The following is a 23,805-nucleotide window of genomic DNA, read 5'->3' on the forward strand; positions in this document are numbered from 1 at the left end:
GAAGACCTTGAAAATCGCTCTAGGTGCGACAACATCTGTGTGAGAGGCCTGGAAGAAGATTGCGAGGGCTCTGATCTGAAAGCATTCATGGTGGGGATGTTTGCAACAGTGTTGAGAGAAGATGGTCCAGAGGTGCGGCTCAAGAGAGTCCACAGGGTGGGGCCAAGATTGCCAGGGGACTCCAGAAAACCCAGGGATGTTCAGGCAAAGATCAGCTCCTTCAAAATCAAAGAAATGATTCTCCAGAAGGCACGTGCCATCCACAAAATAACATTTCAAAATGCTTTCTTTTGGTTTTTCAAGATGTGGCCCAAGCAACACTTGCTCGTCGCCAGCAGTTTCGGACCATCACAGACGTCCTGAGGGAGCGCAACATGAAGTACCATTGGACGTACCCCTTTGGCCTGGCCTTCTCGTTGGACAACAAAAACGTCCACTGCACGGAACTCGAGGAAGCAGCATACATCCTGGACATCGAACTCTCCATCCAGAAGCAATCGAAGGGAACAGGAGGCTCAGGAACAGACCCACAGAAGGAAAAACGTGATCGCGGGTTCTGGTAAATGGGGTGGCTTTGGAACCCTTTGGTCTTTTGCAAGGAATCAGGCAGGAGGGCCCACTTTCCCCCTTACACTTAGTATTGGACCCTTCACGGAATGAATCAGGGACAATCCAGACATAGGGGGGTGCCTTTTGGGACAGATGAACACAAAATCTCCCTTTTCACAGACAAAGTTTTGCTCCAATCACGAGACCAATGTCCTCTCCCGGCCATCCAGAACAAGCTCATCTCCTTTGAAAAGGCATCGAGGTTTAAAGTTAATTTATCAACATCCTATCTCCTTAATCTGACAATGCCCAGAGAAACCATGAGAGCTGTGGAGGACCTGTCCCCTTTTCAAAATACGCATAAAGACAGTATGTACTTGGGCATCAAACTTACCTCTAGGATATCCTAGCTCTATGGGGCTAACTATCCTCCCCAGCTATGGCAGCTGAAGGCAGACCTGACCAGGTGGAGAACCTCTTATACCTCCTAAATAGGATGCATCAATGCCGTTAAAATGAATGTGCTACCTAGGTTACTTTACCTCTTTCAGGGCCTTCCAATACCTGTGGAGAGGACCCTATTTGGGGACTTGAAAAAGGTGATCACTAAATTCATTTGGCGAGGGCAAAGGGGTCGGTTATCCTACCGGTCACTCACTAGGGCGAGAATGGAAGGGGGACTGGCACTTCCAGATTTCTTGGGCTACTATAGGGTGGCACAACTCCAGGTGATCACAGACTCGTCTCTCTGAGAATCGGAAAAAAACCTTGGCTCCATATTGACTGACAGATACTGGGTAGGGCGATCTGGGATCTCCTTTGGAAGTCACAACAAAACTGGCCATTAAATGCATACATTAGAACCCCCACGGCCACCACTCTGCAGGTATGGGATAATCTTAACAGATCACTTCCCCTGACCACTTTCCCTTCAACCTACACCCCATACACTTTAATCTTGACTTTCCACTGGCTCATCAAGAGGGTCCGTTCGAAGTATCTGACCTTTGAGGAATGCATCAACACTTTTAAGCTTCAGCCCGCTGAAAAATATCACTAGATACAACTTACCCACTGGGTACAACAACCCCAGATCCGGCTAGCCGCAACCAGAGACTTACTCCCAATTGAAAAATTCACACAGTCGGGGGCTTCCTTGAGGGGGACCATCTCTTTCCTTTACTCTCTCATACAGTCGCTGGGTCCCCGCTCCACCCTTAGACACCAACGATTCTGGGATTCGCTACTCACTACTCCTGTGGGGGAAAAACAATCAGGCTCCTTGTATAAAGATATCTCCAAATACAATCACTCCATGTTTCTATGAGAGGTCCAATATAAAATTATGTATGAGTGGTACTTACACCCCCAGAAGCTGAGCAATATTTTCCCTAACACCTCAGATAGATGTTGGAGAGTTTGTGGCCTCTTAGGAGATTTTAAGCACATATGGTGGGACTGTCCCTCAATCCAGCCCTTCTGGAAAGAAATGTTATCCCAAGTCAAGTCGATACTGGGCTACATAATTCCCACAACAATAGAGCACATTCTCTTGGGGATCCGAGACACAATTCTGAAATGCCAAACAAGGGGACTGCTCTGTTATGTGGTTGTGCTTAGGGGCCACCAAAATGGCAATAGCTGCAGTGAGGAAGAAAATGGAGACCCCCTCCCTGACACAATGGCATGCTAGGCTATGGAGAGCCCTGGCAATGGAAAGAAAGGCGGACATCGTAGATGACAAGAGAACAGGGTTCGACTATACTTGGGCCACACTAGTTGAGTATTTGTCTGAAGGTCTGCCCCTGTTCGCTTGTGGCCCATGGTTGAGGGCTCTGCACCTTTTTCATATCTAGCACCTGAGATGAATCTGATGCTTGGAAGAAGAGACGTGGGGGATCCATCTCAGTCCCTCCTCGCGATGCCCCGTCCGTGCCACTGGCCAACTTTGACTTTGTGATACCGTGATACTATTGTTTTTGTTGTTCTGTTTTTGTCTTATAGGTGAAGAATGGTTCTGGGTGGGAGTCACTAGCGCCAAGTTGACAACAAGTCCCACGCAGGGAATTAAAAACAAGATCTTTCCGATCAGTTTATCATGCATCGGAATGAGGTACACAATGTTTGTAAGTGTTGCAGGTGTAGTCCTAGTCCACAAGATGAATATGTCAATTGAGCTTCTTTCTTCTCTTGATCTCTATGATATGCTGATGTCTCTCACTGCTGTTTGTTTGTTTGTATGTATTTTGCAAAACTGAAACCATTATTTTTTTAAGAAGGGGGGCTGTGTGGCCCCTCTTCTCTTGCCTTTTTTTGTGCCCTGGGGACCCCATCCCCCAGGGCCTGGCCCACTTTAAAAAAAATAAAAATGGGAGGGGGGCTGCGTGGCCCTCCTCCTCAGGGCAAATATGGCACAGGGGACCCCATCCCCCGGGGCCTGGCCTCTCCTTTTCTTTTTTTTTAAAACACACAGGGGAGGGGGGTGCGTAGCCCCCCTCCCAGGCAACTTCTAGCCCCGGGGCTGGCCCCCTCCTTTGGGGACCGTGGGGGGAGCCCCAATGCCCTCACAGTCACTGCCAGTTCCCCGCCTCCTGCGGGAGCCAGCATTGCTTTTCTACATGGGAAGCTGCTAACATGCAGCTCCCCTTGTGGAAAAGCAATCTGCTTTGCTTCATTGAAGTGAGAGCAGGTTTCCCTGCTCTCGCTTCAATGAAGCAAAGCAGTTTGCAATGACAGGGCAAACAGCAGTGTCCTGGGGTGGGCACCCCGGGACACTGCAGGAGCCGGCCCTGGGGGGTGGCGGTCCCCAGTGCCATCACTGGCTCCAGGAGGGGGGCCGCGTGGCCCTCCTCCCACTTAATGCAAAAGCCCCGGGGGGTGGTGGTCTCCGGGGCTCGAAGGTCCGTAACAGACCCCCGAATTTGAATATTAGTGCCCCGGGGAGGTGGTGGTCCCTGGGGTATGTGGGGGGCACAGGTGTATTTATTTTTTATTAAAAAAGCCGCGGGGGTGGTAGTCCCCGGGGCAGCGGGGGGCCATATGCCCCCAGTAATTAATAAATAAAAGCCCCGGGGGTGGCGGTCCCTGGGGCTTGGGGGGGCCTCCAAGGGCCCCCACAGATTTAAACCGAAGCCCCGGGGGTCGCGTTCCCTGGGGCTGCGGAGGGGCTAGGTGCCCTCCACAAATATTTTTGAAAATTCCCGGGGGTGACAGTCCCCGGGGCTGCGGGGGTCCCCCTGGGCTCCGGCAATTCTTTTTTAACACGCACCTGGGTTTTGGCCCACCCAGGGGCTAAATAATAACAATTTTTGTGGCCGAATCCGCAGACCCTCGCCGATTTAAAAAAAAAAATGCTTTTTTTGGCCCTGGGGGCCCTTTTCTTGTTTTGCGCGTTTGTTTTACTGTTGTCTTGTACTAAGGCACAATATGGCTGCCAACACTTCCTGGTTTGAAGTGTTGACAGCCAATTAGAATGCAGCTCGTGGTCGGCAGGGTCCGCGGTTCAACCTAGGCCATAGATATCGAAACTTTTATTTTTTGATTTTCTCAGCAACTACTGAACGGATTTACACCATTTAGGAAAAAGAGTGCTTTCTGAACCAAGCACTAAGTTTTTGCCAAATTTGGTGTAATCCCGTTCAGCAGTTCAAGCTGTAGCCATGTCACGTTTCCTATGGGAAATAACATGGAGAAAACACATTTTGGGACCCCACTTTTTAAAAACTTTTTCTTGAATTTCTCAGGAACTACTGAACGGATTTACAACATTTAACAAAACGATTTCTTTCTGAACCAAGAGCTACCTTTTTGCCACATTTGGTGTAATTCCATTCACAGTTCGGGCTGTAGCCGTGTCTAAAGATTCCTATGAGAAATAACATGGAGAAAACACATTTTGGGACCCCCCTTTTTGCTCTGTCCCCGCTTGGCGAATCAGCCCGAAACTTTTAAGATAGTAGCTGACTGTAAAGGGCCATAAGTTTTGAAAATTTCGCGAAGACTCGTCTACCGGCGCCAAAGTTATTGGGAAAACCAAAAAACGAGTTTACTATGGAAACTAGGTCCTAACTATAACTACCTACTGGCGATATATATATATATATATATATATATATATATATATATATATATATATATATATATATATATATATATATATATATATATATATATATATATATATACTAATAATATCCCTTTGCAGACAGCACTACCAGTATTTTATAGTGCCCTCCAGTGTGCCCCATAAAATTTACTTTTAAAGACGCTGTCAATCTGTGCATTTTTTTTTAAATAGATCAATACATTCATGATTCACCTTCAACTCTCTAATGCAGCGGTGTCAAACCCAAGGCCCGCGGGCCGAATCCGGCCCGCCAGACCTCGTCATGTGGCCCGTGTAGCTGCCGCCGGCCGCCAGCCTTCACCGTTTATTCTCGCTTTTATTCTGAAGCCTTCACCTTATTCTCGAAAGCCGCCTCTTCAGCGCATGTGCGGCCGCCTCTTTAGCGCATGCGCGGCCACCTCTTCAGCACATTGCGCGCCAGCCTACAAGCCAGGGAACGTCTGGTGTAGCATATCTAGGACCCTCTGGGCCGGGTCTCTCGGACTGCTGGCAATAATGGCCTCATGAGCGATGCTGTCTGGGCCTCTCAGCAGTGTGCTTCTGGCACAGGGGCTCTCTGGACACGCCCACTTTCCACTGCGGCTTCAGCTCGGCCCACCGCGCTGCGCATGTTGCAGAAAGTACCTGGCTGGATCAGAGGTGCCAACGGGGCTGGCCATCCAGTGTAGGCTCCCCTGGCTTCACTCTCATAATCGTGACAAATTGGTACATGAAACACAGGTGAGAACCCAGAACTTCTTGGAAGTCATCACAAGAAATGTGTTTTACATGGTTTAAAAAGGAAATACGGCAGTAATTACTCACTTCCTACGTGTCAAATGGCCTGTTGCCAGTTAATTCTGCTTTATTATTTTGTTGCACTGTTGTGTAGAGAAACAGGCCTCACACTCCGTGCACAACATTTTGCATCTATTGCCAGATCTGAACCGCAAGACTTGACCTCTGATGTCCCACAGGGCTCAGTTTTGAGTCCTTTGTTTAACATCTACGTCCGCCCTTTGGCTGATGTAGTGGAAAGCTGCGGCTTGACCCTTGTTTCCTAAGCAGATGATGCACAGATCATCTTTACTTTGTCATCTTCACAGAATCATGCACCTTCTGACCTTAACCTGGGCTTGAAAATGCATTTCCGCGTGGATGAATAAAAACTTGCTCAAGTTCAATGGGGATAAGACGGAAGTCATGATTCTGTGAAGCCACTTCTCTCTCTGGGACTCACAACATTGGCCAGCATCTTTTGGCTTCTCTGACGACTCCTTCGCCAAAGGTAAAAAACCTGGGATTCTGTAGTGTAGGATGAGACACTTTCCATGAAGCCTCAGGTGATCATGGTGACTGCCACTTATTTTTCTGTGCTTAAGTGACTAAGAAAGATAACCTGGATGATAACAGTCTCAGCCCAAAAGAGGGTGATCCAGGCCCTTATTTTATCCAGATTAGACTATGCTGGCAATGTGTTAAGTTGCTGGCAAGATCGGTTGCAGGAAGTACAGAATGTGGTTGCTAGGCACCTGCATCGCCTTCCAAAATCGGCCTCAGCCTCTCATCTTCTACATGAGTTGTACTGGCTCACAATCTCTAAGCACATTAAATTTAAAACCCTGTGCTAAATGTTCAAGGCTAAAGCTGGACTGGGACCCCGATACATCCAGGGCTTGCTGGTACTTCATCAGCCAACCTGAGCTCTGAGATCTCCGAATCGAGGCTTTGTTTAATGTGTCCAGATTTTGCCTGGCCTGCATGAAAAGGCGTTCCTTTTCCTACTTAGGGCTAAAATTATGGAACTTCCTTCCAGAGAGCTTGAGAACTTGCACGAACATTACTTGCCTTTCGCAATTGTTTGAAGACCTGGCTTTTTTAATCTGTCTTCTAGCGCCGCCGGCCGTTCTACAGGAAACCTCCACATTACATGCATTGAGGAAACCTCCACTTGTTTTTATATTGAGCGCATGCCATCCTGTGATGTGACAGATCCAACGGCTGCCTGAACCCTTCTCTCCATACTGTAAGTACATATGATGTATGTGGGGGGGAGGGGGGGGTCTGCTTATTAGGGAGGGTCTGCTTATTATTCTGCTTAAAAAACTTTGGATATACTGACCACTTCCGTGTCACTTTACAGTGGTATAGGGACCATAAACTACAATCAAATTAACAACCCAAAAATGTCCAAGAAAAGAAAAGTTGATGCAGAGGGAAGGCAATTTCAGGAGAGATGGGAAAGTGAATACATGTTTGTGATTAATGGAGACAAGCCGGTATGTCTTATTTGCTATGAGGCAGTGGCAGTGATGAAGGAATACAATTTACGCCGGCACTTTGAGACCAAACATGGAGCCAAATTTGCTAACCTTAGCCACCAGGAAAAGCAACAAAAGGTCCAAGAATTAAAAGGTAGCCTGCATTCTCAACGGAATATTTTTGCAAAAATGACAGCAAAAAATGATGCAGCAGTGAAAGCCAGCTATCTTGTGGCTATAGAAATTGCGCGAGCTTCAAAGTGCTTTTCAGAAGGTGCATTTGTAAAGCAGTGTATGCTGAAGGTATGTGAACAGGTGTGCCCTGAGCAGAGACAGGCTGTTAGCAATGTCAGCTTGTCAAGAAACACCATCACAGACGGAGTCAGGGACCTAGCCTGTAATCTTAAAACAAAGTTGGCTGAAGAGGCATGCAGTTATCTGGCATTTTCATTAGCTGTTGATGAAAGCACTGACAATACTGATACAGCTCATCTAGCTATTTTTGTAAGAGGTGTGAAAGAAGACTTGTCTGTCAGTGAGGAGCTCTTGGATGTGGTCGCCATGTATGGGACAACAACTGGGAGGGACATCTTCAATGCAGTGGAGGAATCCGTAAATAAAATGAAATTACCGTGGGAAAAGTTGGTGGGACTTACTACTGATGGCGCTCCAGCAATGTGTGGAGAGAGAAATGGCTTGGTTGGACTGTTAAAAGAGAAAATGAAAAAAAGTAATTGCCACACGCCGCTGATAACTTATCACTGCATTATCCACCAAGGAGCTCTGTGTGGCAAGGTTCTGCAACTGGATAACATAATGTCCACAGTCACGAAAACAGTGAATTTTCTGAGTGCACGGGTTCTGAATCATCGTCAGTTCCAACATTTTTTGAAGGAGGTGGGCATGGAACATACAGATGTGCCCTACCATACAGAAGTAAGGTGGCTGAGTAGGAGCACCGTTCTCAAGAGATTTTTTGAGCTTTTGGAAGAAATTACTCTTTTTATGCAAAGTAAAGGGAAGCCCTTGTCAGAACTGTCAGATCCAAACTGGCTGTGCGATTTTGCCATGTTGTGTGACATAACAGAGCATCTCGCCCAACTGAATCTGAGGCTGCAGGGCCGCAAACAAGTCATAACCTCAATGTATGAGGCAATAACAGCTTTCCAGGAGAAACTGCGCCTATGGAAGTCACAGCTTGAAAAAGACAGTCTTGCCCACTTTCCTATCTGCCAGAGCATCTCAACCTCATTCCCAGGTACTTTTTCATGTGCTCGATTGGGTACCAAAGTGAATCGGCTGATTGATGAATTCAATCGACGCTTTTCTGACTTTAAAGGACAAAACTTAACCTTTACCAGCTTTGCCAATCCCTTCAACTTAGATGTTGACAGTGCACCACATCACCTTCAAATGGAATTAATAGAACTTCAGTGCAACAGCAGCCTGAAAGCGAAGTTCCAGGATGCGACAGTCGACGACTTTTACCGTCTCCTCCCCCCTGCTTTGATGCCACAGCTCCAACTTCAAGCTGCACGTGTTCTGTCCATGTTTGGGAGCACCTATCTATGTGAACAGATGTTTTCAGTCATGAATCTGAACAAGACCAAGCTCAGATCACGCATCACTGATGATAACCTCCATGCTGTTTTGCGGATTGCTACAGCACAAGACCTAACGCCAGACATCGATGGGCTGACCTCAGGAAAACGATGTCAGCCATCTAGTCAGAAAAGTTAAAAAAAAGTTAATGCCTTGTGTTTGCCATATGTGTAATAAACAGTGTTTGGCAATATTTGTATGTTTAAAAAAAAAAAATTGCTGTCTGTTACCAAAAATCATTTTTCAATAAATTGTACAATAATTGTACATTTGAATATCTACTTGCCATTATTCTGACTATGTTTCTGCTTTCAGAGCTAGTTATTACTGTCTTACACATTATTACAAAAAACAGTAATAATTGAATGCAGTGACAATAATTTATGATAATATATAGTGGACACATAGTCCTACAGATACAACCGGCCCTTTGAGGGTGACCAAACTGCTGATGCGGCCCCTGATGAATTTGAGTTTGACACCCCTGCTCTAATGCTTATTGTCTCAGATCCACTTGTTTCGAATATGAAAAGATGAATTGTGCAAAATAAAACAATAATGTTCATTCCAAAGAGGCTGTAACCACTCCTTTGTGCTCTGAATGCATAGGTAGTTCACAATCTCACTTTCATATCATGGAATGCATGTTTAACAGGTAAAAGTGCTCATTAGCTGGCTCTTAACAGATGCTTACTCTGCCATTGTTTTTGGTTGAATTGTCTCAAAGGTTTAGAAGCCTAGCTTTAGGGATGCACTCATGTGCCTTCTGAAAGAAGTGATACCTCAGCTTCAGGCTCCACCCACAGCCCCAGAGAAGACAGCCATCTGCTGCAGGGACTGAGTAGATTTGACGCTGCATTATTACCATGTCTTTGAAGATTCTCCCATAGAATACACTGCGTCTTATTGTTAACATCGTGGTATTGCTGAAGAAAAGATGCAGAGTAAATTGTAATGATGGTCAAATTTCTAGTCAAAATCATGGATGCGCGCTGTCTAAAGACTTCTTAAACACCTTGTGGATGTGCCTTAAATAGAGCTCGAAAGTTAAAGTGTAGTAAAATAGTCTATGTGCACTGTATTAATAACCTGCATACATTTGATAATTGCTGTATATAGCTCCCCTGGCATACTTTTTATGAAACTATTTCTAGGAAAGTCACAAAACATATCAAGCAAACCAGCACATGAAAACAATTAAATAGAAGAGTGAAGGGGAAAGAATAAGTAAAGAGATAACATGGTGTAGTCAGGGGTAGAAGTATTAGGCTATAGGAAGGGAAATGCTCTGTGGCACATGTGGAGGTAACATTAATAGGGCAGAGGCAAAGTTAGAGATACCAGGGTAGGAGTATAAGTTTTATGGTATAGAATGGGGGAGAGATACTAGGAATAAAAACTGGTGAGTGTGATGCAGCCGCAGATGAGGTTCTAGAGTAAAAGCTTTCGCAGAAGTAAAAGGGTGGCAGCATGGGACAGTTACCAGCATATAGTTAAGGTTGGAGGTATTATGATGTAAGTCAGGGTAGTGTTACCTGGAAATAGGCAAGATCCAAGGCAGTATGATATAGGAAGGCTTAAAGGTATAAAAATAAAGGTAGAGATAGAATGGCATGGGTAAAAATAGAGGAACTATCGTATAGGCAGGGGTACAGTACTATGGTAATAAATAACATAGTTGACAGTAGCGAGTAGGAATATAGAGAGAGAAGTATAAAGAAGGGGGATGGATGTGGAGACTAATCCCCACTAAAAGTAAAGAGAGCTATACAGGGAGGAGAAATAATTGAGTAGGGTAGGTTTCTGTCCATATAATGCAAAAAAGATTTTCTGGGAAAAAAGGCTACGGAAAATTGTTTCAACATGAAGATCATTCAAAAGAATACATTCAACATCATATGTATATCATTCATGTGTGGCAGAATGTTTGTGTGGGAAGTTCCTCCGTATCACGCTTCCTTATGTTGGTTTTTCTCCAGAATCACATAGACCCATCTCAACTCAATACTTTGGCTAAAACATCTTGTGTTCAATATTTGGATTCCTTTGAAAGACTTAATGTACTATCTTTTTGGAAGTAGCATAACTCGGTACTCCTTTATTACAAACAAAGAACAACAGAGATGGTATAATTGTTTATAATCCATCTATAATCTATCATTCATATAGGGTCTGTAATTTGGGGCAGAGAGTGCTAGATAGACAGAGGGATAGATAGATAGATAGATAGATAGATAGATAGATAGATAGATAGATAGATAGATAGATAGATAGATAGATAGATAGATAGATAGATAGATAGATAGATAGATAGATAGATAGATAGATAGATAGATAGATAGATAGATAGATAGATAGATAGATAGATAGATAGATAGATAGATAGATAGATAGATAGATAGATAGATAGATATGCCCCTATATCATGAGAGTGCAATTAGGGAATTGTGGTACAATTTGATGTCAAAATACTTTTTGGGGGGTGAGTCTGCTGGTCTACTGCAATACAGTTTCTCTAATCATCCATCAGAATCTAAGAAAATGTAATGTATGCTCCAAATAATACACATTTGTCATAATATGAATATAAGTGCAAATGCTTTCATTAATCAGTGAAGCAACAAAGATGCCACAGGGCATGATCCCTGACTTGCTGCTGAAAAGTTTCATATTGGCATCTATGTCTTTACTGAAGCCCTGCAGGAGTAAGAGATAGGCAGCTAAGACCAACCTGAAATGGCAGTGGTGATGATATATTCACCTAACTGGAGCCATCATCTGGACTCAGATGTAGTAATATGTAATATCCTTAACTGAATTCGGCATGACTAATTTTGGTAAGCTCACTGAGAGGCACATTTTATTAGTGCTATTGTTGCCACAAACAAAAACTTGTTCTTCAAATAAAAATGATTTCTATTTTGTTCAGGCATCATTGGTAGTAGGTGCCCACTTGTGTCATGCAAGATGGACCGTTTCATTTGGTTATTACGTCTCCTCTACATTTACGTGAATGGGACTGCACCATTTTGATGGTATATAGTACCCTATGATGATCATCCTGTTTTAGGCAAGACTGCGTGAACACTTCTGCGTCTTGTTGTGTCTCACGTTTGTATTGTATCCGCATCACCATCTTTCAGCAGCTATTTACAATCTCCAAAAAGACTTAACAAGTCTCCTACAATAGGTTATAAATTCTTCCACTTGCAAGCATAGACTCACAGGGGCAAACACATTCTTAGTTTTTGCATTTTATAATTTGTATTTTACTTTTAGTACTTATGTTCCTGAGCACTGATATTGAAGGAAAAACGTACCAGTGCTTGTAAGATTACTAAAACATACAAAGGACTAGTACCCCAGGCACAACCACATGGCAGAATCAAAGAGCTTTAGATTCCAATACGGTTAGCTGAGATTTTCTGAAGAGGTGTCTCTGTCACCGAGTCGAAAATGACAAAAGGCACATAAGAACACAAGTTTGTGATTTTTCCAAAATGGGAAAACATTCAGGAGAGATGGTTCATGTCAGGATTCACTGTCTGTTCGCAGGAACGTCAGGGACATGAAGCACAATCCACAACTTCTCTAGGCCACCTATTGCACCCAACCAAGTCAAAGTGACAATGGTAACCTGGGGAAGAAGGGTAACAAAACAAGGAATAGGGGTAGAGATCCCTCGTCGATACTCCCAGTGGCACAGGACCCGTCAGGATGAGGCACGAGGCTATGGGAAGGGAATAAGTACAGAGAATGAGTTAATATGCAGGAATGTTCAGCCCATATCTCACTTTTAGTCTCCTTGTGATATTGTTTCCTACCTTGCACTAATGAGATATAAATCTGTATTTCCCTTCCTCTTAATAACGTGTAAGACTTCTACCAGATTCTAGAATAAACAAAAAACAATACTAAGGAATGTAAACCTTGTGAAACAAATGACATGTAATCTTCTGTGTAAAAGTTAAAGCCCACCTTATGTCAAGTCTTGCTTGGTAAATAGAAATCTGAAACCACTGCGTAACAAACAAAAAAATAACCTTGTCTTCAGGTATGTCTTCTTTCTTTATCACAAGTTCATGAAAGATAAAAGGGGCGGATCCCCACAGTGCCAGGAGCAGGATTAGGTAAGTAATAACCAAACTAAATACATAAAAAAGCAGCACGAGAGCGCTGTTACCGTTAAAGTTTAGAATGCTTTTCTTTTTATTTATATTGCAGGTTCCCAGGAAATCTCCATAAGGAAGACGCTGCCGAGAATGCCACCCGGAACCAGCGCCTCTGAGAGAGGCCGCCGTAGGAGCACCACTGAGGAAGAGCTGCAGGAGCGACATCACCGCGAAGGAAGACCTGTGAGAAACGCTACCCGAGCGCCGAAACCACCGCAGAGGAGCCGCGTCCAGGGTACTCAGGTAAGTTGATTTGGAGTCTCGTGGGGTGTCGGAACAAGAGCGCGAAGTGTCATCAATCGAGGGAGGCTAGGCTTTAACACACCTGACCTCCCTCCGCGCATGCGTCTGGGTGGGCGGCGGCCATGTTTGTAGTTCGCCGGGATTGGAACCGGCAATCCCGACAGTTCCACCATGAATGAGCTTACAAGAAGGCACACAGTGTGAAACTACAGTTTTGTCCAACCCTGGTATCTGCCAACAGGTATCCTGTCATAGAAGGGACTTTTCAGTGATTGGCATTGACCTAGGGCAGGTTATGAGTGGATATTCATAGTGTAGGTCTTTAGTTCTACTGAAGGTCTCTGCTGCTTACACGCTATAAAACATTATAGGTGATATCTACCCTGAACTACAGTTTCAGTCCACTTAGGCCTACAGGGTCCAGCTGGGTACCAATATAGTAACAAAGCTGTGAAGCACACATTTTGCTGTTCGTGTGGGATCCTTTATAAGGAAGTTGAATGTATAAGCAGGTAATTTCAGATTCTTCTGTTTATTTGCAACACAATTCTGTACATTGCATGAATGTTCAGAACTACGGCACCAAGTATAGAAGTGTGTTGTGAATAAACAGAAGAATTTGAAATTACCTGCTTCTACACTCGACTTTCTTATCAAGGATCCTACATGAGCACCAGAGTGTGTGATTTGGTGCTTTGTCTATTCAGAACCAGTGGTGCTGGCCCCCTCACGCTCCTTAGGAAAAGTTGGTGGAATGTTCCTGCAGGGGGACCCTGAAGGGTTTCCCTAGGGCTTCTGTGGACTGGCCCTTAACTCAACTGGCACACAAGTGTCTTTTAAGAAGACAGGAGGCCCTGGGACCTGCTGAGTGTAGAAGAGATGGTGTGTTGCTGACTGGCTGGGAAAGGGCGGCACAAGATTTCCCAACAAGCAGGAGAAGAGCAACCGACACCAAGTAGAGGACAGATCAGATTTCCACTCCTTTAGAGGCTAGAAGGCCTGTGGAAAAGGCTTCTGATGTCTAGGGCTGGGCATTAATAGCACACTTAATCCAAATTTGTTAAACCTGGCCAAATGGGGCTGGAAAAACAGGCCTAAGAAGTCGGAAGAACAACAAAACAGGAAGAAAACAAAGCACGCATCTACTTCAAAGCTTTGCTCTCGAGAGGGTCAAGCAGGATCGGCCTGTGCAGGTAAGAGTGATAGGGTGGTGGGGCAGGGTGGGGGGGATTCGACAGAATATGACGGGGGAATTAATTATTTATTTAATTTCCCATCATCGTTGTCTCTCAAATCACCCCCCACCCGCCTTACCACTCTTACCTGCACGGGCCGTTCCTGGGGCCAAGCCCCCATGGGTAGCTGCAATCTTCATTGTTAAATTTAAATGAGAGAGAGCATATGTGAGATCCTATCCTTGTACTTATTTTATGCCCTTTGGATCCCCCATGCCCCTGGGAACTGGTGCATTAATCAGGGGGTCCCTAGGACCCCATCCACCGGGACTGATAGGAAGCACCAGGCCGAGTGTGCTTCCTGTCCTTCTGCCCATGTCTAGGACCTTAGGGCACTCAGGCTTGTCATAACCCTTCCCACATCATGGCAATGGAAAACTGTGCAGCTCCTTAAGGAAAGGAGCTGAGAGAAAAGATTGCTCCCAGGGCACCCAGCTAAAGAAACATGCTGTACTGTAAGTCCCCAAAAGTGAAGGGAGTGTAGCAGCTTTTACTGTTCATTGGTTAATCACTGCAACAGGCCTAGTGCCACAAGAAGGGGCACACGTGCAACCAATAGTTTTAAGTCATGTTTTTCAGGCTGCAGTTAGCACACTAGTCCTCCAGAACTGACCTTTTAAAAATATTTTTTTAAATGTAACCCTGCATCTCACAGGGGATTACATTCCTGACCCCTAGCAAAACCATTCTGAAGCTTGGAGATTTTGCTCTTGGGTTTTATACTGTGGGAACGCTTGTGGTTCATAACACAACAGCAGTGGCCAGCTAATAAGTGTAAAACAAAGACTCTGACACATGTTTTGTATTATAAAGTTTTATTAAATAATATTGATATTGATAAAGTAAAGCGTTACACTAGAATCAAGGCTTTTGACTATTGATAGCATTCACATCGAGTAAAATGTCTTATAATTTTGAATCAGAACATGTGGCTGCTTTTATTGATTTCATGACAGCTTAACAAAGCCGGTAGACCAGCCTTATTTATGATGACCCCGTCCCCCCCTTATACTTTGGTATTGCATCTGGTATAGGTGGGGGCATTGTGGTCATGGAGTACAGGATTCAGTAGTGGTTTAGTGTGATATGAAAGAGTCAGAAAAGGTATTTCCACCTATCTGATTATATATATTTGTAATTTAAAGTGTAGTATTTAGTAGTGTGTATGTAATAAAAGTGATTTTCCTTTAAAAGAAAAATCACTGGCTGGGGCCAATGATGTATACTGTGTAGTTTTTTCCACACCACTGGACTTGGTTTACTCACCCACACTACCTTCTCTTAGTAGCCCTTGGACTGCTGTACTTAACTGCCCTGAGCGGGTCAAGTGCTGCAATGGGATGCTTGCTTTACTGTAAAAATTCTATTGCAGATTTATTAATTGTAAAGGCTTTTACAACTAATAAGCCAATTTCTTACAGCATGCAAATGGCAAAAAGATTGCAAATAAAGGTTTGCAATCTTTAGTACATAAAAGCCAGCTATCATGCCTTCATCAGTGCTTGTTCTTTCTCCTCTTGTGCACATTCTAAGGAAGGGAGGTATTGTTTTTCCTTTGTCAGTCACAGATAATAGAGCTTAAAAAGTTGACCTTTTGAAGGACTGTTTGTCAAACGTTAGTGCAAGATGAGTCTCTACTGCATGCCCTCAGAAGAAAGTGCTTTAATATATTCACTGTTTTATTGCATTGTTGTGGCTATTCTTGTCTGTTTTGTTTTTCCCGTCTCTTTTATTATGTTCAAACCATGCTAAAGATACAATACATGTATTTAAGAAGAAAAGAAAAGGATTACTATAGCCAGTAAATAAAAACAATGAACACTCTGTGTAGGCATTAAAATAACATTACCCATGAAACCTTATACTTGACAGAATATTGCACACGTTTTAGTTCTCTCATTGCTAGCAACATTCTAATCTTTTAAAATATGATATTTTAGACAATAAAATCACTTGGGTGCTTCTAACTATGATACAGATTCTGTGATCCCACAACTCCCCTTTTAATGGTGATTCATATATCCTGTCTATTTCTACTTTCTTTGTACTCAATCAGTTTGATTGTCTCATGTAACAGTAAGTATGAAGGTGCATACAGCTTGACAGCTCATAATATATCACATACACTTCTAATGTATTATCATTTTACTCAGCAGGAAGATCAGCAGTTTAAAAAATAGAGTGCATTGTGCAACTGCTGATGACCTCAATGTCGAACATTATCCAGAATTCTACTGAGTGCAGTGTATAGCATATTGTTGTTTTTAGAACCTTAAAATTGTTAGAATTATTTCTGTTATATAAGTAGCTGTTGGACCTGGCCCTTTCTGCAGGGTTAGTCCCAAACCTTTTGCCTTATTCAGCTTTTTTTCTGACCTTCTTTTTGTTGGCTTTAGGACTCTGGGCACTTCACCACTGCTAACCTGTGCTAAAGTTCATGTGTTCTCTTCCCTAAAACAAGGTATGATTGGGTTACACCTGTTTGGCATATTTGATTTACTTATAAAGTGGTGTACAATATACCCAGGGGCTGTAAATTAAATGCAGCTAGTATGCTTAAAGCACTGCTTGTGCCACCCACAGACGCAATTTTTTCAAACCTGTCTCAGGCCTGCCACTGCAGGGCTTCTGCACTCAAATTACTGTCACTTTGACTTGGCATATAAAACTACTTTCCAAACCTTAAACTTTCCATTTATTACACATAGGTCACCCCCAGGTAGGTCCTAGGTAGCCCTATGGGCAGGGGGCTGTGTAAGTAAAAGGCAGGACTTGTGCCTTTTTGTGTGGCATGCCCTGGTAGTGACAAACTATTTTGTTTTTCAATGCTATGGGGCCTACTCCTCTCACAGACTAGTATTAGGAATTCTTGTATATACTTTTAAGTAGTAAGTCCAGATCAGAAAGGATTGGTATTGCCATATTTGGTATGTGTAGAACAAGTGATGATAAAACCTGCTTACTGATGTAGTTGGATTTTACATTACTATTTTAGAAATGTCACTTTTAGGAAATGGGCATTTCTCTGCGCTTGCGACTCTTTGTTATTTGCAGCCTGTCTCCAATATGCATTTGAGCTAGGTTAAAGCTAAGCATGGTGCATGCTTTCCAGCCAGCCACTACACAGGAAGGACTGGCTGTGACAGGGGATACATCTGCATTCCTCTGCATATTGATAGTCTTTTTGGGAGGCAGAGGTTCTTCTCGCTTTATATTTGTATAGGTTTTGTCCTGCCCTCACCCATAGGTCTGATTTACCTTCTACTGATCATCTAGAGCCAGGGCTGTGCTGAAAGGGATTGTTGCACACTTGTAAGGGTTCCTTTGAGTCACCCCTTCATCAAAGTCATTTTTGAGTATAAGCTCTGACCCCATGTTTTGGGACACTGCTTGGGACGTGTAACCAGACACTGCTGGCTCTACATTCTGCACATTGCCAGAGGACTGCTGTGCTGCCAGGAGGAACCACTATTTAAACTACTTGTTTTGCTGTGCTGGCCTGCTGTGCTTCTAGGCTGCTGAAAGGACTGCCACTCTGTTAAAGTGATTGTAATGTGCTGGCCTGCCTGCCTGCCTGCTCTTCACCTTGTGCCCCAGTGTTCTCCAAGGGCATGTTTGCTTGCCCCCTGGTCACGGAATCTCCAGGCCATAAAATATTTAATTGTGCTCATATCGATCCCTACTTGCAACCCAGCATCTACTCTTTTTTTCTAACTACATCGTGACACAAACAGCACTTTCTACAGTCCACCACCTGCTGTGCTTGTCTCTGATTGCATCTCGACACGAGCCACGCTCTCCACAGCTCGAAATTGTTTGTTTGTAGTACACAGCATCTTCAAAAGAAAGTAGCAGGGCAGCCCCTCTCTGCTCTGCCTTCAAGATGTGCTGCCTAGTAACCCAGGGCTGGCAAGTCATTTGAGGTTTGATAGACCAGCTCCACCCAGAGGGAAGTGTTGTGTGCATCCAGACCTGCGAAGCTGAGCTTGGCAAAAGGGGGCCCTGTCTCCAAGGCCTGCTAGTATTCCTGCAAATGCCTCTGGCAGGTGGAGCCTCTGTTGACGCTGGTGACCAACCTCCAGGGTGGGGCGGCATCAATAAGGGAAGTTGCCGCATCTTATTTCCCTGGAAGAACCAGACTACTGTATGTCCTACTCGCCTTCCAGTGGGAGGACCCCAGAGTGACTGGCTCTCACTGCAGCACAAGGTACTGTTCCCTGGTGGTCTACCCTCAGAGGGGCATTGTCTGTTCTGGTCTGGCAGAGGAGTAAAGTTTTACCATATTCTTTCACGGGTGGCTCTGTTTTTGGCAAAGAGGCAGTGTGAGTTGCCCTGGAGGACTTTGGACTTGCCAGAGTTTGGGGTTCAGCTTCTCTGTGTTGTGGACATCTGCACCGCGCAATAGTGGGCAGCTGCACTTAACAACTCTGCATGCAGGGGGGACCCAGCGAGGTCTCCCCACTAAATCCTGCAGTTTGTGACTCCCCCTCACCTGACACAACCTACCTTGGGGGAAGTTGTTCAGTAAGCATTACGAGGATCTCTTTCAAATTTTAAGAGACAGTGATAAAAGGATTACTGTATCCTGTTTAGTAGGTGCGCTGGAGCTCCAGTGCCCTACTCTGTTTTCTAGTGCACTTGTTTCAGCTAAACCATAGGCATTACCGTAATCAGGCTAGTAGGAGCGCAGGGGTTCCTGGTCCTATGTGTACTTACTGTTACTGATGTATTTTTCTGTTGCACTTCATGCCCTAAGTATCCTCTGATGTATGTTGTTTTTGCTTTGCATGGTCCAGGATTAAAGAGTACTTACTATCTGAGTAATGGCACTGGATGCACAGGATTTATGATTCAGGTCATTTTGGTCTGAGTTTATATATAATATACTACTTTTTTATATAATCCTGCAGAGTCTCTTTTGTGGTGTATTCATTGTGTTTCTGTGTTGAATGTGGTGCATGAGCGCTTTACCCATTGCCTCTGATGATAAGCCTGACTGCTCTGTGCCAAGTTACCATAAGGTGAGCACAGGTTACCTTTGGTGTGTAACTGCCTTGCCCTGACTAGAGTGGTGGGTTCTGCCTGGCTAAAGTGCATACCCTAGCCAACCAGAAACCCCATTTCTGACAGAAATTAATTGTGTTGCTTTTGTATAGCAGAATACCACACTCTTAGCAATCCAATCTTTAAATCAACTTTACATGTTAGCAAATCAGAAGTAAAGTGCATTCGCTCCTCAGAATAACCACAATTTACTTGCCTTACTCAGAGTGTGGCTGGGTAACACATAGGAAAAACATCCAATGACAACTCAGATGGAATCTGTCATTTAGTTTTCAGAACAAATACCTTTTTATGCTCCATTTATTAGTAAATAATTTTCTTTGTAGAAGTCTATTAGTAAAGCATTTATGTTGCACATTAAGGTCATACCAACAAGATACCATTAATGCTGATGGGGTTGCACTGTGCCCTTCATAACCTGGGCCTACAATATTGTAAGCTACAGTGAGTTCAGGTGTGAAAAGCAATGTCTTCAATAATACTGCTTCCGTCAAATAACTTGAACAAATCTTTAAGTGATTGATACAACACACATGATTCTGCAGTAATTCAGCATGGGCAGAAGATTTGACAAGATGTCTGTTTTTTTTCACTTCAGCTCAACAGACACTACATATTTTATGATTTGTGGGTATTTCAGGCTTGTTGGCCAAGGATACGGAACCTTTAGTGTAAATGTCATAAACGTATTAAGCCTAATGGTATGTGTTTTTATTCAACCATCACAACAGGTCTTCCTCAGGGCTACAAACGTGTAAGCAGCCTGGATACTGAAAGACCAGCATATTACTTGGTGTTCAGATTAAGCAAATGTGACCATTCCTGGCCCTCATGGAGTAAAGAAAATGGATCAGGTGCATGCACAATCCTATCTTGGACTGCAGGATTCTGTACTACTATCTCTAGGTTGTAAGACGATTGCGATAAGTATAATACTCTATCAAGCTGCTCTTGGAATTCTTTTCCATCTTAAATGCCAGATATGTGGTCTCCCCTCTGCGTTGAGGAAGCATAGCAATAGAATTATTCTGTCACATGAATTGGGATAGTCTAACCCCTCACACCTTGGTCTTAGGTGTCAGGAAGCTGGTCGTAGTGCACATGTTATTCTCCTTAGCAGGATGGAAGTCAGAGTCAGCCGAGCTGCATCCCAGTCACAGTATTCAGTGGTACTGTGATAATTCCAAGCATGGAAAGGCTCCTCTCAAAGAGCCTTAGCACAGAAGCTGTTTATTTAATAAAACACTGTTCTTATCATCTGTGGCAGAGGCACAGAACAGCTCATTTGGTTTCTTCTAGCTAAAACTGAGTTTCTCCTTATAAGCACAGAAAGAAAGACAAACAGTGGCATTGTGTTCTTCATGTACAACCCTGGAACTTACTGTACAGACTACAGGACATCAGTGCCTATCACATATACACATACAGCACATTCACTCATATTCAGAAAAGTGTGGTAAAGTGCACCATGAAAAAAGATGTCAACTTAAGGAGTGAAATCTAAAATGAAAAACAAATGAAAGCCATGCCACACCCTCCCCTTGGTTGTGAAGGAGACTTACTCACTAAAAGATAGCCCCTCTAAAAGCATTTTAAAGGCATATGATTATGTAATGTAAAACCTTAATAATATAAGTACAATGAAAGACATTTAAAAATTCCCTCAAATCAATTAAACCAATTTTAAAGAGAAAGGCCGAATTAAAAAGTGTCTTATGAGGCATCCATGCTATAGATTGGTAGCCCGGAAAGGTGCACCACATCCAGAAAGCAGAGGACGGGGGTGCCAGAAGTGTAGATCCTGGAGAAGAAGCATCCATCCAATCTGGAGCATGCACCTCATAATAACATTTTTGCAGCAATGGAAGCAAAATAGGACAGCACTGGAGATGCGCCCTCATCAGATACATGAGCAGATCCATGATCATAGTTTGTGCCAATTGCCAAATATTTCTATTGCACATTTGAAAGAGCACCAGAGGCAGCTAAACAAGGGTACTACACTCTGAAATCACAAAACCGAAAAGTCAAAGACCAAGTGCCATGTACTTCCAATAGCAGAGACAATCCAGAATTCTGCACCATGCTATCATGGCACAGACAGACGTGTGATAGTTCAATTACCATTTGGGCTTGTTGTGTAACATCCATTGCAGAGCAACAAAAATGGAGCCCAAATAGCAATTAACAGGAATAATACCAACGGAATGCCTACAAAAAAGCGTGAAAAGAGTGAATGAATGAAGGGCAGAATCACTCGAAGTACAGAATAAAATGTCAAAACAAATCCAGACCAACATTTTTAAAAAGTGTATAACACCAGTGGTGTTTAAAGCATTAAAAATGTGGTGCACCAGTTCACCAAAATTCATCTGGAAAAATAGTGTGCAACAACAATTGTACTTTCGTGGAGGCACTTGCAACTTGGAGTTAAAACGTTTCTTCGGCAGATGTTACTGCCACGTCCCTTTGAAAACAATTAGGCTTTGAGTCGGCTTAACCTATTAAAGTTAACATTAGAAATTGGAACATTTGACCATAAGGCAAGTTCCCCAGTCATGTTTGTGGGTGGATATAACACATTCATTTAGAAAGTTATGACCTTAAATACTGTTACAATTTAAGGGGCACCTGGTTTCATTCCACAGCAACCCTGGTCAGTCAGAATACTGACATTAGATCCATTAGAAAGTAACGAGAAAGTTTTTTTCCTTTGGGTGGCCGTTTTCCCTGTGGGCGCCGTTTTAGGACCCGTTTTAGGACCCATTACTCCTCTACCTCTTCCCTTTCTCCTGGGAAGCAGATTCTCCGAAGCCGGTACACCACAGCAAACACCCTCCAGCCAAAGCTCTGCTGCACTCCGCCTGGTTCGGTACAGCAATCAGCAGCGAGAGCCGCGAACGCCCGGATGATCCATCTCGTGGAGCCACAGAGAATCAGGCAAGTCGCTGCTAGCGCCCTCGGCATCCCAAAATATTTGCTAGAAGGCATCGACAGTATGGCATCAGGAAATGAAGAGGGGAGTGGAAAAACTTGTCCGCCTGGCCCGCCTGGCTCAAAAAAAAAAAAGTCAGCAAAATCTTGGGAGAACCAGACAGGCTACTTCCTCAACAGCCTCAATAGCCGATATTTTCCCAAAAACGGGTAAGGAGCTGGAGGGTCTAAAAGTGAAAGAAACAGGGAAATCAAGGAGGGGGAGTGTATCCTCAGAGGTGGCGGATATCATCGAGACTGATAACGTTAAGGGGGGATCCTCCCTCAGCGTGCAGACATTACCTACTGTACTAGGCTCGACCGAAGCAAAAAACCATGATGATGTGCTTATTTCGACTAGTGGGAGCGAGCCGGCTAAGGTGGTGATAGATAAAGGAACTCCTTTTCTGCAGGGCTCAGATAAATCCGATAAGCTTGATAATGAGCTATGTCCACAGGAATTGGGGCAGTCGGACTATTCTAAAACGGGGGTTGGTCCAGATGCGAACTTGGGTCTTGGCCTGAGCTTGGGCGCTGGCTCTGGGGTCCATCCCAATGAAAAGGAAAAGGTAAAGGAGAAGGATAAGGACAGTGAATGTTTTTTTTCAGTTTCTGAGGGGGCAGAATGGTCGGAGGACGAGGAGTGCAGCTCCTTTTTGGACTCCGAAAATGATTCAGAATTAGATCCTCCGTTAATTACATCTAGACCTCCGGCGGGTCTAACCGGGAGGAAACCGGCTCAGGCTCTGGCTCAGATCCTGGTTGATCCTCAATGTGAACTCAGCTGGGATCATTCCTCTGCTTTGGTTTTGCAGGGTTCTCCTAATATGGATACTGCTCATATATCAATGTTGGAAGCTATCCATAAAGAGATAATTTTACATCGAGAGAAGACACGCCAGGATAATCGCAAGGCCCAGGCTGCTATGAGGAAGATTCAGGGTATGGTCAGGAAATTATCTAAAACCTGTACAAATATAGGGGATCGAGTATCTAATCTGGAGGAGAGAATCGTGTCTACGGAGACAGAGGTAGCAGTGGCGATTAGTCAGATGGACTCTCATTCTGCACAGGTGGTGGATATGCAGTGGAAAATGGAGGAGATGGAGAATAGGCTGCGCCGGAATAATTTGAGGGTGTTGGGAATCCCTGAAGGAATCGAGGGCTCTGATATCAAAATGTACATGATCAAACTTTTCGAGCAAGCATTTCCAGAGCTCTCTAATTGGAACTGGTCTACCGAGATACAACGGGTCCATCGTACCCCCTTTAATATCCGCAAAAAACCCAAGGAAGGAGATAAACCCAGGGCTGTGCTGATCTTCTTTGGCAATTATATTTTGAGACAATCTATCGCAGAAAAAGCCAGACCAGACTCTAAAAGAAGTGGTGAAGGGGTCTCTTTCTTTGTCCGCCCTGATTTTTGCCACACGACAGTAGAGCGTAGGTGGAGATTGAGAGGGATGATAAAACTATTTCAGGACAAGAAGATTCAAGCCTTTTTGATAAATCCCGCTCAGTTGAAAATAATCAATGCAGGGAAGACATTATTTTTTGCCTCAGAAATTAAGGCAAAAGAGTACCTGGACTCCCTTGGCTAA

At 43.9% G+C, this 23,805-nt stretch overlaps 1 protein-coding gene across 1 annotated transcript; it reads left to right on the forward strand.

The window, feature by feature from the left end:
- Window positions 1–374: 374 nt before the first annotated feature.
- On the forward strand, window positions 375–23,805 carry LOC146784143 (general transcription factor II-I repeat domain-containing protein 2-like). The gene is made up of 5 exons (XM_085632908.1): window positions 375–559; window positions 6,798–8,629; window positions 12,742–12,932; window positions 22,618–22,773; window positions 23,020–23,805. Exons 1-5 carry the CDS (start codon window positions 375–377, stop codon window positions 23,803–23,805), a joined length of 3,150 nt encoding a protein of 1,049 aa, XP_085489034.1.

This window comes from Triturus cristatus, chromosome 11 (assembly GCF_964204655.1).
Source record: "Triturus cristatus chromosome 11, aTriCri1.1, whole genome shotgun sequence".
Classification (NCBI taxonomy): Eukaryota; Metazoa; Chordata; class Amphibia; order Caudata; family Salamandridae; genus Triturus; species Triturus cristatus.

What these genes read in the sequence shown, in the direction of transcription:
- LOC146784143 (XM_085632908.1), top strand. Translation starts at nt 375, where the DNA reads ATGAAGTACCATTGGACGTACCCCTTTGGCCTGGCCTTCTCGTTGGAC. An exon ending in GCCGCGTCCAGGGTACTCAG is followed by an intron (nt 12,933 to 22,617) that starts GTAAGTTGATTT and finishes CCTTTTCTGCAG; the next exon opens with GGCTCAGATAAATCCGATAA. An exon ending in ATCCCAATGAAAAGGAAAAG is followed by an intron (nt 22,774 to 23,019) that starts GTAAAGGAGAAG and finishes TTGGTTTTGCAG; the next exon opens with GGTTCTCCTAATATGGATAC.